General features: G+C 42.5%; 2 protein-coding genes across 2 annotated transcripts; both read right to left on the bottom strand.

The window, feature by feature from the left end:
• Positions 1-7,263: 7,263 nt before the first annotated feature.
• tcap (titin-cap (telethonin)) lies at positions 7,264-8,957 on the bottom strand. Its single transcript, XM_058653765.1, has 2 exons — positions 8,676-8,957; positions 7,264-8,533 (listed from the first exon to the last, which is right to left on the bottom strand). Exons 1-2 carry the CDS (start codon positions 8,822-8,824, stop codon positions 8,143-8,145), a joined length of 540 nt encoding a protein of 179 aa, XP_058509748.1. The 5' UTR covers positions 8,825-8,957; the 3' UTR covers positions 7,264-8,142.
• A 3,593-nt stretch (positions 8,958-12,550) lies between these two features.
• Positions 12,551-16,108, bottom strand: mreg (melanoregulin). The gene is made up of 5 exons (XM_058653799.1): positions 15,197-16,108; positions 14,841-15,003; positions 14,478-14,568; positions 14,219-14,382; positions 12,551-13,341 (listed from the first exon to the last, which is right to left on the bottom strand). Exons 1-5 carry the CDS (start codon positions 15,292-15,294, stop codon positions 13,141-13,143), a joined length of 717 nt encoding a protein of 238 aa, XP_058509782.1. The 5' UTR covers positions 15,295-16,108; the 3' UTR covers positions 12,551-13,140.
• Between the last annotated feature and the right edge of the window lie 779 nt (positions 16,109-16,887).

The raw sequence follows: 16,887 nt of genomic DNA, 5'->3' as shown, positions 1-16,887 counted from the left end.
AACAATAAACGGATACAATTTAAGTTACATAAAACACTTGCACACGGACAAAATGATTTCACCAGAGCTTTGATCTCAAGTTAAAACTTCAGATTGTAATTTGTTCCATGTCGAAAAACTTCTTGCCCAGTTCGTACTGCAAAACAAATAGCAAAACATTCATTGATTGGAGATTTTACCTGACTTCCATCAGGTAAAAGTGACAATTTACTGATTTAAAGCTTAAAATTTTAAATATAAACAAATGTCTATACAACTCTAGGTGTCGAGGTGGTTTAAAATATCAATTTGATGATGCGTCTTTCTCGCATTATGACGATAATCGATACACCAGGGCAAATATCAACATTTTAATTAACAAATTAATATGCTCTAAAGTAAACAGTCCCTGCTACTAAATGTCTCCTCGCGGCGGCGCTGTGAGGAGTTTCCTGGCTGAAGAAGAGGGAGTTAACATTACGTTAAAAGATGCTCCATCCACGTTCAATACATAGACTTTACGCATTTTGTTCTCCATGTTGTGAATAAATAGAGAAATCCTGCACTTTTCAATTTTCATGGACATTTTGTTTTCTTCAATCAGACAAATATTTTCATGTATCGCTATATGCAATATGTTGATAATCACAGAACTGTTGTATCACAATATTATTGGTATCGCGGACCATGCATCGCGTATTGTATGTATCGTGAGGCATCCTGTGATTCCCACCCCTATTCCCAACATTATGCAAGTAAATTGACATGGAGTATGACTGAAAAGATAAAAAAGCACCGAACCGAAGCAAATAATGAGCAATGTTACATTATTCTATTAACAAAGAGCAAACTGAGATCAAAAAGGTCAACAAAAATCACCAAAAGTCACACACTGCAGCTGTAGGAATCCACCTGAGACTCCAACTCAGACTTGATGTTAAACTTTGCACCGATTATGTGAAACTGTTTTTCCCCTTTTGCTGCATCAGCCTCCCAGAGAACTGGCTTTAATTGAGGAGGATGAGGCCGATCCAAAGATATACCACCACTATTACCCGTCCCCCCCTCACCTGTCCCTCCCTCCATGGCTCCTGCCTCAGGCCACCTTTGTCCACCAAGAGGACGCCAACAATCCCACTTCTTCTTCTTCTTGAGACAGGTGATCATAAAAAACCCACACATGCTCAACATTTTTACACACAGCCACTCATCACTGCTGCTGGTGCAGAGAATTACCTGTCAAGTTAAATAAAGAGTCAAAGGCACACTCGTAACGCTGAAACAGAATGACTAACTCTTGCAAACTTATTAAACTTATTAAGGAGGCTGTTTGTATTAAACCTCCACCTGGTGGCAGAGACGTTTTTATAGCAGGCACCAGGATTATTTTTGGACTGGCAGCGCAAATATGAGATTTTTAATTTAAGGGGAAGAGACATTTTGTGTACCTTGTGTAGTGCGAAGCAGAGCCAATCATTTTATTCTCCTGCCCTTAAAATAGCTCAGGCTGGTCCATGGTTTAGGTGTTAATGAGTGAAAAGTGTACATTACTGAAGGTGGTGACCATTTTTAAGTACATATGTGTGTGTGTGGTTTGGTGTATTTCATTTTAATCACTGTAAGAGAAAACAAAAATTAGATTAAAACTTGGGCTGCAACTAACGATTATGTTAGTGCTTTGTTATATGGAGCAAAGAAACCAGAAAACATTCACTTTTCCGAAGCTGAAAAATCTATAAAAACTGATTAATCGATTCATTTAGTAATCAATTAATCATTGCAGCCCAAATTAGAACTAATTTGAACTCCATTTTGAGAATAGTTATCCTTCAATATTTATTTATTAAAAGACTGGCTTTGAAGCTTAATGGTTGAGGTTTTACTGTTTCAATTTATCATCCAAATGAAAGTACATTTTGACTGTGATCATCCACTGTCATTTAAAAAGTAGAGGTTTGATCAGAAAGTTTGATGGAAAGTGTGTTTGCTGCCATGAAAACTGAGATTAGAACTAAAGTGTTACACGTGCCACCTCAGCTCAGCCCAAGCTGTTTTGATGAGACATCTAAAAACCCCCGCTCACAGATTGTGGTGGGGTTAATTTGACCACATGATTGTGACTATGACAAATGGTTGTCCCTGCATGTTGACCCCGTGTTAGGCTACGGACCTGTCTTGGGTTGACCCTGTGTCAGCTGGGATTGGGTCCAGCTCCCCCGGGGGCAACCCACAGAGGATGAGACGTATAGATATTGGATGCGTGGATGGGTTTCAAGAATGAGTCACATGAGTAAGGGAAGGAATGCTACTCTGTTTTTTTAAGGAACTGTGTTTACCCTTTTAGTGACTGTCAACACTCCTGGGAATGAAGAAAACGTAGCTGGAAAGAACTAAGCTACTGGAAAGAACCTGGAAAGAGTCAATAGAGCTTCTGCAGCGGAAGTCATGCCATCCCATCGTGCAACACCGACACAACACCATTTTAGCGAATCCATAGACACATAATACCAGGCAACTCATCTCTTCGCCCACTGTATTCATAAAAAGTGAAGATGGAGGATAGCTGACTGTTGTACCCTGGGATGACAACACATTCAGGGACAAGTAAATGCTGGGAAAACAAATTTCCTGGATCACCAAAGATCCCGAGAGAGGAAAAACAAACAAAAAACATGCTCAAATCAAGCAATTGAAATTGAAGACGGAGGAATGGAAAGCAACAGGAAACAGATTCCACTCATGTTGGATATCCAACGCTAAATACAGTAACTAATTAACACACTTTTATTGTGATATATAAGTGTTTTCTTTAGTAAGATGAGGGAAATTTGATCAGAAAGTTGAAGATGTCAGGATACTGCAGGTCTGGAATAATGTCCACTCATAAGATACATGAAAAGCACAGTGGGGACATTATAAGACATATTCTGTCCCTCACGTTTGGTGATATATTGCTCAGTGATAAAAAAAAAAAAAGATAAAGCATCCAGGAGACATCATCTCACTCACTCATTATCTACTGCTTTATCCTCCACATGAGGGTGACAGGGGGACACTGGTGCCAACCCTAGCTGACATAGGGTGAAAGGCAGAGGACACCCTGGACAGGTCGCCAGTCCATCAGAGGGACACATTTACAATTACAGTGTAACCTGGAGAAAACCCACGCACACATGAGGAGAACATGCAAACTCCATGCAGAAAGGCATCACAGAGACCTGACACAATAATAAATCTTTTTAAATGTTGTGTAATCAGGCCTGCTGTCCATCATCCACCTCCTCCTCTCCAGCCCGTCACCTCAGTTTCTCCTCCTGCAGCAGGTACAGTATAACCAACAACACCACACCACCCAGCTGACAGTCCACTAACAAGCTCTGCTCCCCAAGACCTGACCAGGTGACAACAGCTATAACATCATAGGAAGTACAGTGTGTAACAACAGAGCACAAATAGAAATCAGTTTAAAAACATGTACCAAAAAAAAACACTTCTCCAAATTGAAGATATGAAATAGCTATATAAAGAATTGGTTTAGTTCATGTTTATTTTATATAGTGATAATGGTCTTTTAAGTAATGTAGTTTCTTTGTTCTTTTTTTGTCCTTCATTTTGTAGCATAGAAGCCTCTCAAACACAACATGTTGGACACCAGGCAGGAGAACAATCAGAGAACAAAACCTGGCAGTATTTAGGTTTGCTTACTTCTTTGTTATGGGAACAAAACAACAACATAGTAGGAAAACACGAGTAATTAATGCAGTCATGTTTTTCTTATAGACAAACGATAATTGAATTACAGCTACTCAACCAATGACTCAAAACATCTCTCATGAAGTCATTAATATCACTTAAACTAACCAAACAAACAAACTCAAAATCAGTTGTCAGAGATAAACCACAAAAATGATCAAAGGCTTTTTTCATGAAAGAAAACATAATTTGTGCTGTGTGAGAGTCAGTGTGTGTGTTTGAAGGAACTAATTAAGGTCAGATGGAAGGAATATGTACACACACATGCAATTCAGTTCACTTCTGAGGGATGTTTGGGTGTTTGTGAACCAAGAGTCTCAGAGTAATACTGAACTTATCCGTCACTTGTGTGTCATCCAACTCTGGGGTTCAGTCACTGAATCCAAACAGATGAGAAGTAGAACCAGCTTCAGGGATCGGCTCATTTCTCCAGGGTCTTGTTTTTTCCACACAGTGAAATATTCCAGGTTTAGATTTCCTTGTAGTTAATCCAAAACAGCTTAATGAAACTTTAAGACTATTTCCTCAATTTTCCATCCCCACTTCCCACAGCATTTCAGGCGTCCTTCATGCCTCTTTGTTAGTTTTCCCTCTCTTTTTTTTTGAGCTCACAGGTGTGACTGATTTATCAGCTCACTTCCTGCTCAGGTGTAAAAAAAAGAAGGAGCAGTTCGGCCATTTTCCTTATTTTTCTTTCCCTCTTCTTGTTACAATGTGTATAGTACGGAAGAGCATTAGGGCCAAATGTAGAATACATTTAGAAAACAGCCTGACTTTTGAGATTTAAATTTTGTTTCCAAAAAAACTCTCATATGTGGCCCCAATCCTCTTCCATAGTATATTACATATTTTTATTTTACATGTTTGAAATAAATAATACATTATTCATGAATTCATTCATTAACTCTGATTAAAGAAAAACATTCTGACTTGGGGAAGCTGCAAGAGATTACAGTGCTGCTAATTGTAAATGGCTGAAGAGACTGTTTTTTTTAGTTCCTATTAATTTATATGGTGTTTTGTTATCAGTCTTCTTGTATTGTTGTATTTCCCTTCTGGGATTTTGAAATGCCCATGTGGTGTTGTCACAAAAGCAATTTCGATGAAAATGAAGGGCTTTAATTTATTTTTATTTTGTTTTATCTTTTCATAAAGAACAACAGCACCACTGAGGCGGACGCCAAAAAGAAGAGGTTGTAATGAAATTAAAGATCATAATTTCACACATGTCATTGTCCTATTGTTATTACACTTAAAACACATAACACTTGCAAATAAATATGAGAATAGTTGGACCAATTTAATTGCATTTTGATACCTTTACTTCGTGTATTACCTAAATTAACCAGTAGGGAGCAGCAACAGATGATAATTGGGGCGGCAAATGGACCACAAGCTGTAATGACAGGCATGCACAATGACTCAGCATGCCACAGGCAAAAGTGCAGATGTAGGCCATCACAAAACACTGCAGGGAACATAGCAAGCATGTGACAAGACACAAGATCTATTTCTGTGCAACACTGTTTGACCTTGTTTTTAAATACACCGTGATAGAACTATCAGAGAAGCAGCAGCAGCAGCTCTCAAACTCGTGAAAATCCTCACAAAGTTACATGAAAACGTTGCAATTCTGGGATTTAATTGAATATCTTGGATATTTCTGTGTAAGAAAAAAGGGGTGAGGCGTTTGAGTGTTGTAGCTCAAAATCAGGTTCAGGAGTTTTCCAAATAGAATAGGCTGCAGCTGAGGCAGCTGAGGCATCGGAAAGAATTCCACTGTCAATTTAGCTCAATCCCCACATTCCTTGGCCCTCCACTGAAAATAGTCCCAGTGTTTTTAAGGGGTTCTTTGGAGTTTGGAAACGGGATTATGCATGTGACAGTGCAGCGTGCAGGGCAGGCACATGGTTCCAACAGGGTAAATGTAAAGATAGGGACGGATGTCAGTGCAGCCAAGCCTAAAAACATCAAAACACCACGATTAAAGAGCTCAGATGGGAGGAATGTGATGATACAGCTGCCTCTCCATTGTCTCCAGGGCAATGCCAGTGTTTACCCAGCTATTAATATCAAACTAACACACGCTGCCTATCACAGGGAGACAAGTGGGCGCGACAAGACACAGGAGGCACAGGAGGTCAAAGTGGCGTAAGAGACCCAACATTCTGCAGAGTGATGAGAGAAGGAGTTATCAGCGATAAACTGGACTGAGTAAAATTGGAGATTTAGATATTTAATGATGAAGTGCATCCAGTTCTGCTCTGCTCTGTAAGAGGAGAACAGTGCGTTCTGTGCTGAGAGCACAGAACACGTGGGGTGGAACATGAAAGCTAAATGAGGGTTGTTGGAAAGTGGTGATGTGGGGTTTGTTTTGGAGGAGGGAGGACACTGTGACTGCGTTTCCAAATTACGGGAGACAGATACCCGGCTATTTATATCAGCTCATCTGGCATCTCTTGTTATTCTGTTCCCTCATTAAGTGCACTCATTCCACCGAAGGATTAGCCAGTCTGCGTATCACTCAGTATCAATATCTATCAGACACTGATCAAAATCACTGGATATCGCAAAGAGAAAAAATCTGATACAGACCTTAAACCTGTGTGAATGCTTCACTAAGTGCAGGCTGAAAAGAGAGACGCAAGCCTCTGCATGTGATGAGGATGTGATTGACGGCTGCACATGTCTGCCACGCTGCAGTAATTATGTCTGCCGTGTGGATGTATTTTAAAGTAAAAAAAAATGGGGGAAAAAGCTTAATATTATAGTATAAATTAGTTGATGGCAAAGCCACTGTTTGGGCTAGTTATTTCTTCCTTAATGGAAGGAGAATATTTGTTACAAATAGCTGGTAATGGTTAAGTAGTTAATGCATCAGCACAATTGTGTGAATAACGGGATTAAAAGACTGTATCATGTCAATATTGTATCAAACATGAAAGGCTGGGTATAAAGCCAACATTTATTTCTATTTATTTAGGTAGCTTCACAAGTCTTCATACCATATCACATCGTATAGTATGGTATGGTATGGTATCGTATCTCGTATTGTATATCAGAACGCACCACATTGTTTATATCGCATTGTATATCGTACCGGATCGTACCAGATCGCACCGTACCGTATGGTGTCCCGTACCATTGTATCGTATCTTATCGTATCGTATCGTATCGTATCGCGTCGTATCGTACTGTATCGTACCGTATAGTATCATATCATATTGTACTGTACCGAATATTGCACTGCATATCGTATCGTACATTTACGCATCGTGCCGTACACCATAAAGACTTTTCTGTATTGATGTTTCTCACTTTTCTTTGTTAACATCCCAGTTTTCCTTTGCTCACATCACACAATCTTATTGATCACTAACTTGTCTTGTCTTTAAATGTTATTGAGTCACAAAGTAAAGGTTAATCCAAACCCTTATCTTAACACCCTTAGCTTCACCCTTTAATATCGTCATCATTGAGTTATGTTCATGTCGCCTCTTTGAACGAAAACATGACAAGCAGCAAATTGGATGAGTGCCATAGCTTTTATTTGTAAAAATATCATTAATAGTAATAATCTACATCAACATCATTAGCACACATTTGCAAATCCATCCACTATAGAGTCTGATTTCTCTCAACTAACGAACCAGATCAGTTGATACACAGTGTTTTTTTCCTACGTCCTCTTGATTTGAGCCGTCTCTCACACACACACACACACACACACACACAATTATATGTACATCCATAGTGTGTGATCACACCAGAACATTCTCAACACTTCACAGAGATCAGAGACTGTCAAGGGCTTCAAACCGAGCCCTCTCCCCTCTGACTCCCCCCCCTCTCCGTCTTCTGTCCCTTGTTACAGTTTACCACCTGCCCTCCTGCCTTCTTTATTTGCATCTGCCACTTTTCACTTCGTTAAATGCCTTCACCACCTGTTACAGGTCAAGTGGCCACGTTTATCTTGTCAGCGTATCGATATAAACAGAAGTCAAGAGGACGTACGTGTGTGCAGCGTGGCTAAGGTGCAGCAGTGTGCAACAGCTGGTTGACAGTGATCCCAGAGGCAGACGAAAGTCCACGGCACAGCTAAGCACACACACACACACACACACACACTCACTCCATTCCACAGCAAATGCCTTCGCATGAGCATTTCTAAAATACCACTGACCATGAAATGCCAACAGTGACACAGCGTGACATTTGCCTGGTGCTGTGCTCGCCAACAAACACAGACAGAGCTAGAAATCTAGAGTATGATGAGTTTAAGATGAATGTCACTAGAGATAAATCTATACACATCCCGTCCTTGACTATCCTTCTCCACCTGTCATCCTTCTCGTCTCTCCCTATCATCCCCTCTTTCTCTTTTTTTGTCCTCCTGTTTGTTGTGTTTTTTCACCCTCGCTGTGCCTCCAGAGACATGGAGCGACCCAGGGCTTTGGCCTCTTTGGAAAACTCCATGAGGGTTGGCTTGACCGGGGGAAGATCTCGTGTGATCTCGTCCACCGTCCTCTTGCTGGGACAGGCTCCGTCTGACGTGGGGAAGGGCTGCAGGTCCTCCTCGGTGTGTGGGGCTCCGCGTCCCAGCCTGGTGCCCAGCTCTGCGGGGGTGAAAATGGGCAAGGGGAGAGTGTTTCTCTTTGGCAGCAGCTGGTGCTCCCTCACTCCTGACTCCATGGTGCCCACTCTGAAGACACCAGAGGGGCAGATCTGCTTCAGGGAGCGTGCCTGCCACTGCCGGGACAGAGTCTCCCTGCGAGAGCTGTCATTCATGTTCATCGTCTGCCTGTAGGAACCAGAGAACAGATGAAGTGAGACTCACTGAGGATCACCTGCTTCATGAAGATAAAACCCCCCAGTTTGAGAAGTCAAATCAGCGAGCATCTGTGTGTGATGATGGTTGTTATTTAGAGTTGGTGAACACTCACCTTTCCTGAGGCTGAGTTTTGAGACTAACACTGTGCCAATCAGCACTGTAGCTCTCCCTCTGAGCGTTGTTCTCCTCCCGCACGCTGCAGGCCAGCTCAGCTCCCACCACCACACCGTTACACTTCTCCAGGATGGTGCAGATCGGCATCTTTGCTGCTACTGTATGTCTCTAGGTCTGGTCTTGTGTCTGAGCTGTTCCGGGGGGGGTGAGCAGTGATGCTTCAGCTGGCGGCGTCTCCTCTCCTCTTTGTGTTGCCCGTGTCTGGGCTTGGGCTGGTCGGTCGTCTTTTATAAATGTTCTGTTGCTATTTCTGATCCATGTTGTCACTCTACAATCAGTGTGCACCGACATCCGACACCAAGCTCCCCATGTCCCGCTCCCCGAGGAGTGAGGAGGGGTTAAAGGTAATTGGACTGACAATCCCTTGATTCTCAAATTGTATGCCCAGTCACTTCTCAGCACAACATTTTCCATCAGCTGTGAGTGTCTTTGGAGACGGGAGAGTATCATGGAGTCACTCTGTGTGGGGATTATATAAGTATGTGGACAGACTCAGACGACAGGTCTGGTCTTAGGACAGGAATTCTAATAAGGTTCTGGACTTGATGTACATGGAAAGCAAGTAACACCTCGCTAATGTGGAAAGCTACGAGCGATGCAGCTGTTCATTAGGAGAAGACATCCCAGGATATCGTGGGGGTTAAATAAGAAAAGCTGTGGATCAGGAATAACGCATCTGTCACTCGCAGATAAAACGCGCAAAGCCGTAGAACCTGATGCAGCGGCTTCATCACATCACGGACGCGGACTTTTTTCTTAATACATATTCCAGTTCAGAGGGGGGTTTTTATACAACAGCTGTGCTCTGTGACAACATCAACCCCTCCTCATTAGATGCCATTACAGTGAGCTGCCTCACAGTGGCAGTTAGAGCGCCCGCTGTCCCTGGTGACTCATTACCTCGGTGACAGGGCGCCACGCAAGCCATCATCAGCTCAGGTTACAGACTGTGAAACACACACACACACACACACACAAGCACGCACACACACACATGCCTACCAATGTGTGATGATACTTCCTGTTCCTGTGTCTGACTCATTCATCCAGGTCAGGTGCTGATATCATCAGATATCGCGTATCAGAATCAGATCAATCGTCTCGATCACGCTGTTTTTAAATATGTTTTTTACATTAGTGACATGGTTGGTCATGAATACTATTAGAATACTGTGCCAAATAAGGGACACTTCACTAAATTAGGTTTGAATAAACACCAGCCTCCTTCACTGGGGGCCCACATGAGTTACAGTCTGTAAAGAAATAAATCAGCATACAACTTTGCATTACAGTACAGTAATAATATAGTAATAGTGTGGTAATAATTGTGTAATAGGGAAGTCATATTATAGCAATACCATCTTACTTCTATTGGAATTTAATAGCCCAGTAATAAAAATAGAACCTGTGTGTCAATATATCAACATGGTAATTAGTCATTCTGAGTCACAAACAGTAGATTGTAAGTTTTCATTAACAAGCTATGGATATTACTTTGGAAATGACTTGTTATTACTGTAATACTCTCTCCTAATTAAGTCAACTTTATTTCTAGAGCACATTTAAAAACAGACAAGGTTGACCCAAATGCTTTACAGAGTTAAAGGCACAGCAACATAAGAGGTATAAAACATAAAATCAATAAAAGCAGTAAAATAGTGACATAATATAATAGTAAAATGATAAAATCTAGATAGAAGTATCAGGGTTGACTATTTTCGTGCAGCTACAGAAAAGGCTCGATCAGGCCCAGGTTTTTAGTCGGGATTTTGGCTACATCTAAATTATTACATTAGCCCTCAGAGCATGTTATTACTCTACTGTAATGTAAAGTGCTACCAATTTATCAAATGTTAAATTGCTTACAATGGGGTAAATTGGGGGAAAATAAAGTGTGCTCTTCCACTGTTTTTTGACTCACCTGTATATGACATGTCGCAGTTCCGGTGCTATTTTCATTCTGCTTGTCAAATGTGACTACATTTCATTCTACCTTGCAGCAGAGTGATGAACCATATGTAAAATATCACTCACTGTCAGAGAGAGATAGAGAGAATGGCAGGCAGGCAGCTCCGGGTTCATGTGTTCAGCCCTGTTATGACACCCATGGCAATCCTGGATGCCATTTCAGACACCTAGTAAGTCACTGTGCGAGGCCCTTCAACGATGAGATCATGTCTTGGACTTGGCACGAAGCAATCAGTCTTTAATTTTGTTTTATTTTCTTTTATTTTGTAATAGGAAGGGATGCACCTGCTCCAGCTGCAAGGTGGCTTTTACCCTGAAGCTGTTTTCAGGTGAGTCATGCTAAGCTAATGAATCCGGGAATGTAGAAAGTATACGTAAAGGTGAGCAGTGATGAGGTGAGCCTTGTCACAATAATCACCCCTCCACCCGCGCAAAGCCACAGGGCCCAGACCAGGGAGAACTTCCAGTGTTGCGTAACAACACTGCCGCAGCTGCTGGGATGTGACATTAAAATGAGCTGTCACCAGAAAAGTAAGAGGGAGGGAGAGAGGGAGGAGAAGGGCAGTTGCAGAATAAACCCAGGGCCCTGTCAGGAAATGGCATATAAAGCAAAAAAATATATATATATATAATGTGAGGGTGCAAGTTTGAGTTAGTCAGTTGTTGTTTTTGTGACGCGTAGGTGAATTTGGCAGGACAGAGAGCGGCGCCTCCTACACAGGTCGACCTGACACAAAGTGCTTGCTAAGCAGCAGAAGAATCTGAGGCAAAGTTAACTGTCCATTGATTCTTACACAGTCGAGTGTTTTCGCTCTACGGCACCAGTGCCAGCGGGCTGGTGCCATGTTAGAATAGGTTCCTTAGCAGAGAGTGTCTCTCTTACAAAACAACAACAGTAACGACACGGCTGACCACCAAACACCGCCACCATCATCCAACTTGCAAAACATTCTGGTCCCAACGGGATGGTCAGATGCCGGACAGGCAGGATTTGTGCCATATCTGTGGATTAGTGTGTAAGCTGGTCATGGGTGCACAGGCTGCAGGACACGCTGAAGAGGATCCTTGTTATCCCACTTTCAGGGAATGTTTGCCACAGTTTGTGTCAAACGACTTTTTAAGTACCAGTTTTGAAGGTTTTGAAGATGTGCAACATTTAGGAGGCTTTAGCGTTAGAATAAACTTTTACATGAACTTTAAGCATGTGCTTTCTTTACAGGGGCCGCCATTTTGCACCATGTTTTCACAGCCCCACAGAGGGACAAACTCACATGTTGCGCTCTGAGGCGGAAACGTATGACGCAAGCGAAGAAAAATGATAGCCTTGCTCGTATGATAAGGCCACAGTAGTTTGCTGACGCACTTGGGAACGGGAGGGAAAAGCAAAGAAATCTGTTGTTGGTTACATTATTGAAAGCCAACCGAATTTTTATGTTTTTTCTATGGAATCGTAAAAATGATCTTCCATGAGGGGCCACGCGGTTGTTGTGGTGGTTAGCACTCTTGCCTTTGCAGGAAAAAGACCCGGGTTCACGACCCAGTCGACCAAAGTTTGCATGTTCTCCCTGTGCGTGCGTGTGGCTCCGGGTTCTCCGGTTTCCTCCCACAGTCCAAATACATGCAATATGGGGATTAGACAAATTGGTCTCACTAAAGTGTGAGAGTGGCCCTGTGATGGACTGCCGAACAGTCCAGGGTGTACCCCACCTGTCGCCCTATGTCAGCTGAGATTGACACAGTGATCCTCATGTGGAGGATAAAGTGGTAGAAAAAAGATGGATAGATTATGATGGCAGGGAAGACGTCATTCCAGCATGCAACATTGTACACACAACAGGCTTTAGGCTGCAACTTTATTTCATCGTAAACTTCACATACACTATTCCCATGTTCAGCAAACTGCTGCAGGGCGCCACACACACACACACACACACACACACACACAGCATCATCGTCTTAAAAGTTCAACCTACTGTCAACATTGCTAAGTATTACTGATCCGGGCCTATTTTCTCGGCTGCATTCATGTGTTTGGATGAAATGGGTGCTGATAATCACAGGACAAAAAATAATGAGTTTCTGCCTAAAGGAACATCGCTACCCTGAAGGTTAACAACAGCTGAACAGTAAACAGGCAAAAAAAAAAAAGGTTGATAAACTCTGGACAGAAACAAACACACACACACACACACACGCAGTGAAGAACATTCACCTGTAAATGACTGAACCCTTTTAGATTGTGACCAGAGAACGACACTCATGTTGTGCAGCTGGGTGAGAGAGGAGGAAAAACTTCAGCTTAAAGCATCCTAGAAGCAACAACAGCAACAAGGTATGAGGCAAATGACACTTGGAAGATGGGAGCCATAAAATTCATGCAGGTCTCAAGGGTTGATGACTACTGCCCCCTGCCTTGTGTCCGTTATTATTGCAGCTCAGGATCTGTCGCTCAAGTTTCCAGCTTCTCCGTCGCTCTCTTCCTCGCCCGCTCCGTCCAGGGCCTCTACCTTTGCCAGCAGCAGCGGCAGGTTTATGCCGAGGCTCGGCGTGTCGTCATCAGTATCCTCCCTGGGCGGGAAGAAGCGCTTTGCCTTTGCTACGAAATCATCAGCTATGTCTAGATACAGGAGACGATCCTGGGGGAGAGATAGAGAGGGAGAGGGAAACGAGTTAGAGCAAGAAAACATGTCAGAAATTGGCATGTGTTTGCTTCCACACGACTGGGACTGAAGGTGTGAAACCATTTCCTTTTTTTAGACTTTTTCTTTAGTTGAAGTTTTGCAGAAAGAATGGCTCTCGTGCTACTAAACCTTCATATCTACCCTGAATATAATGGATTAAGTTACACCATATCCAATCATAAAATGGTAAATAAATTGTTAAGTCTCTTCAGATTTCTTCCATGGACTGTGGCAGGAGCCTGACTTCCACTTTGGACTGAACCACAATGAATTAAAGTACAAAAAGTATGTATAATGTGTAGCACTGTTGAAGCAGTACTTAGTAATGACTAGTAATACTTTTGTATGATTCTAACTGTAGGAATTGTGACTGTAGAGTTTAGAGTGAATGTAGAGTAGTACAACTTTGCCTTCAAAAAACACAGTTCTAAAACTATTTCAAACTCCCCTGGCGAGGAGAATGGCTCCTTTATCATTCCATCTCCTGCATAACTGCATGATAGTCAGCCGATTAGAGCTGCAGGACTCAGTGTTTCTGAATTTTAGGACTCCAGTTATAGGGGTTTATTTAAAAAGAATTTAACTGAAACGAGATGAATTCAAAACAAAGTTCCTGGATTGGGAAGCTGGGAATCATAAGGAAAATATTCAGGTTTGTTGGTGTTCAGGGACTGGAACTGAATCTGATGAGGTCAGAGCTCAAAGGTCAAGGGCTCAGAATGAATCACCACTTTGTGGCTGCAGAGGCCGCCGTTGCTCAACATAGAGCTGCTTTAAGTAGAGTTATGAAATGACATCACATTTTGTAACGCTGACGTGTCCCAGCTCTCACCAGGATGAACAGATATCTCTCTGGTGGTGGTTCTCCGCTGTTGAAGATGGACGTCTCTGAGTGGAGCGTATGAAGAAGGGCACGTGACTCTGCCGCATTGCGCATGCGGTCCTGTGAGGCACCGGCGGACAAAGTCAGCAGAGAGTCCGCCTCCGCCATGAAACCTACAGAGCACGAGGAGGAAACCATTTCACTGATCGTGGGAACCATGAATGCACACGACCCGTGTATGTGAGCTTCACCAGCTGTCCGGCCTTACCCAAGTTCTCCAGAATTGTCTTCCACTTTTCTCGGACTTCTCGGCGAGTGTCTCTCATGGCCTCGATGTCGACACTCAGGCGACGATAGCCCTAAAAATAAGACAATGGCGTCCTTGTTACCGGATGAACTGTGAATTGTCCTGCTCACTCACATTCGTACAATCGTGTCACCTGTTGTTCTTTATCATCAAGAGCTTTGTTGCCAAATTACTTTTAAGATGCTTCTCTCACCAAGATAAATAGGTAAAAGTGCAGGAATGTAAGTAAGATAAAAGTGCAATAAAAGTGGTAACAGCAGTAGTAGGAGCAAAAACTCTTCCATTTGCCACACTTTGTGTTAATAAAAAGCTTCCAAAATGTACCGTGGATCCCATGCGGGTCTTGGTCCTGGCCTGCAGCAGGGTGAAGAGGACCAGGTCGTCTTGTCTCTCTGTGTGGCTGCTGTCTGCCGGTTCACTCCACAGGTTGGCTTCCTCTTCACGCCGCTTCTGGACCTCACGGTTCAGATACTCCAGTGGATCCGGACTGTGTGTTCACACACACACACACATGGACAAACACGGATTCAGAAACACACACATACTTTGGTTTACTCTTACAGAATCAACCCAATGTGACACACATGAGCGTTGATTTTTTTTAAATTGATTTTCAGAAACAGGACAGATATGCTGCTGATAGCTTTAAAACAAGTATGTATAAACAGTCAGGAACTCACGGTAGTAAAGGCTGCTTCTCGTCATCGTCGTCTTCGTCGTCAGTGCAGCAGCAGCAGCAGCAGAACTGCATGCAGAACTTGTTGAAGGCTGCGCCCATCTATGAAGCGTAGAGTCGCCGAGTAAAAGCAGGTCTTCACTGTGTCAGATAAATCCAGAGGGATGTCGAGGGGCACAGCAACAGTGAAGGAGACTCCAGTGCTGAGTCACTCTGGCTTGATATGTTTTTGCTTTAGATCCACAGAGTTCCTGATGCTGAGTCTGAGATTCCTTAAAGAAGTGGGAGCTTATTCACTTCCTAAAATAACATCTAAAGAAAAATAAGGTGTGGCACAGTAAGAAAAAGCAGCTTTAATAACTTTTACATCGTCCCCTATAATTAATCAACTCAGAAAAGGAACTCCTGGTGAATAAAAAAAAGTCACTAATCCCAAAAGACACTACCTAATTCTCAGCTTCCCAGTTTCCAGTACCAAACCGCAGTGGCTCCACGTCCAGTTGAGGTTGAGTTTAAACCTCTCGATCACTGGCCACAGTCTGTCCCGGTGCTAAGAAGCTCAGGCGGATGGGGGCAGCCCGAGCTCCGGTGCTTCATGGAAGGACAATGAGAGCAGTGAGACATTCACTTGGTCATCGAATTCAAAAACACACTCACAACACACCCCATAGCCTCAGAAGACAGTCACAGCACTATCATGTGAGCAGCTCCGTCTCTTGTACGAGGCATCGTGCTTAGCCCGAGGACAACACATCGTCTCCTGAGTTGGTCTAATTGCATACTCCGTTTCCAATCCGCCGTGGCTGCATCGATTGTTCAGGTTGTTTACTTCCACTCCGTGTGGTCACTGTGATTTAAGAAAAGTCTCGTAACGGAGCTCTTTGAATTTCTGAACCGTCACAATGACTTCATGTCAAGTGTGATAAGAGAGGGAAAAAAAAGAATTTGTAAAAAGGAGAGTGAATGAACACAGTGATGATGATGATGTGAGGCTGTAGTTGTGGCTGTCACATGAGCTCCAGTCCCAAGGTGCGATTGTGCGTAGCGTAAACATCCAATGGTGGAAAATGCGCTGGTCGAAACGTTCACGCTACTTTTAACTTGTTAAAGACGAGTAATTCGCCGTGAATTTGTGAATTTCAAGCGACAATATTGCTGTTGTTCACCTCTCCTGCTTCATGTCACAGGGAAACATTGTGATGTCAGAGTGACTGAGATCTTTGACTGTTTTAGTGATATAAAACCATTGATCATTATATTACAGTAACGTGGTTAAAAAAAAAGTACAGTAATACTTTGTTTTAGAGGAAAGTTAATGTTAATGTTTAAAAGCCTGTTTAGTTTTGTTTGCCACCAGCACACAGGCAAGAATGATGATTTTATCCAGATGTAAATGTTTAATTTGTGGTTATTTATTATGTGTTGATGTATCAGCTCTAGTAAGGGGTCTAGTGAAGTGTGTATCCTCTCTCTCTCGACACGCAAGCCACAGGTGGCCTAAAATTAACAGCATTGGTAATTATCAAAATCAACTTTTTATGTATCTGTTATAGTTAATACACCAGTATGTAGAAGCTCTGATATTTTTAATGCTAAAATAGAATTATTATGCATTTAAAAAAAACAAAAACAAAGTATAGTTATTTACTTGCATTCCTGAAGAGAAAAGTTAGTTTCAGTGGTTTAATGTTATGC

This window comes from Solea solea, chromosome 16 (genome assembly GCF_958295425.1).
Source record: "Solea solea chromosome 16, fSolSol10.1, whole genome shotgun sequence".
Lineage (NCBI taxonomy): Eukaryota > Metazoa > Chordata > Actinopteri > Pleuronectiformes > Soleidae > Solea > Solea solea.
Note: the sequence above shows the minus strand (reverse complement) of the source record. Positions and strands in the feature narration are given on the sequence as shown.

What these genes read in the sequence shown, in the direction of transcription:
- tcap (XM_058653765.1), bottom strand. Translation starts at nt 8,824, where the DNA reads ATGCCGATCTGCACCATCCTGGAGAAGTGTAACGGTGTGGTGGTGGGA. An exon ending in AAAACTCAGCCTCAGGAAAG is followed by an intron (nt 8,534 to 8,675) that starts GTGAGTGTTCAC and finishes TGGTTCCTACAG; the next exon opens with GCAGACGATGAACATGAATG.
- mreg (XM_058653799.1), bottom strand. Translation starts at nt 15,294, where the DNA reads ATGGGCGCAGCCTTCAACAAGTTCTGCATGCAGTTCTGCTGCTGCTGC. An exon ending in GAGAAGCAGCCTTTACTACC is followed by an intron (nt 15,004 to 15,196) that starts GTGAGTTCCTGA and finishes GTGAACACACAG; the next exon opens with TCCGGATCCACTGGAGTATC. An exon ending in AGAGATATCTGTTCATCCTG is followed by an intron (nt 13,342 to 14,218) that starts GTGAGAGCTGGG and finishes TCTCTCCCCCAG; the next exon opens with GATCGTCTCCTGTATCTAGA.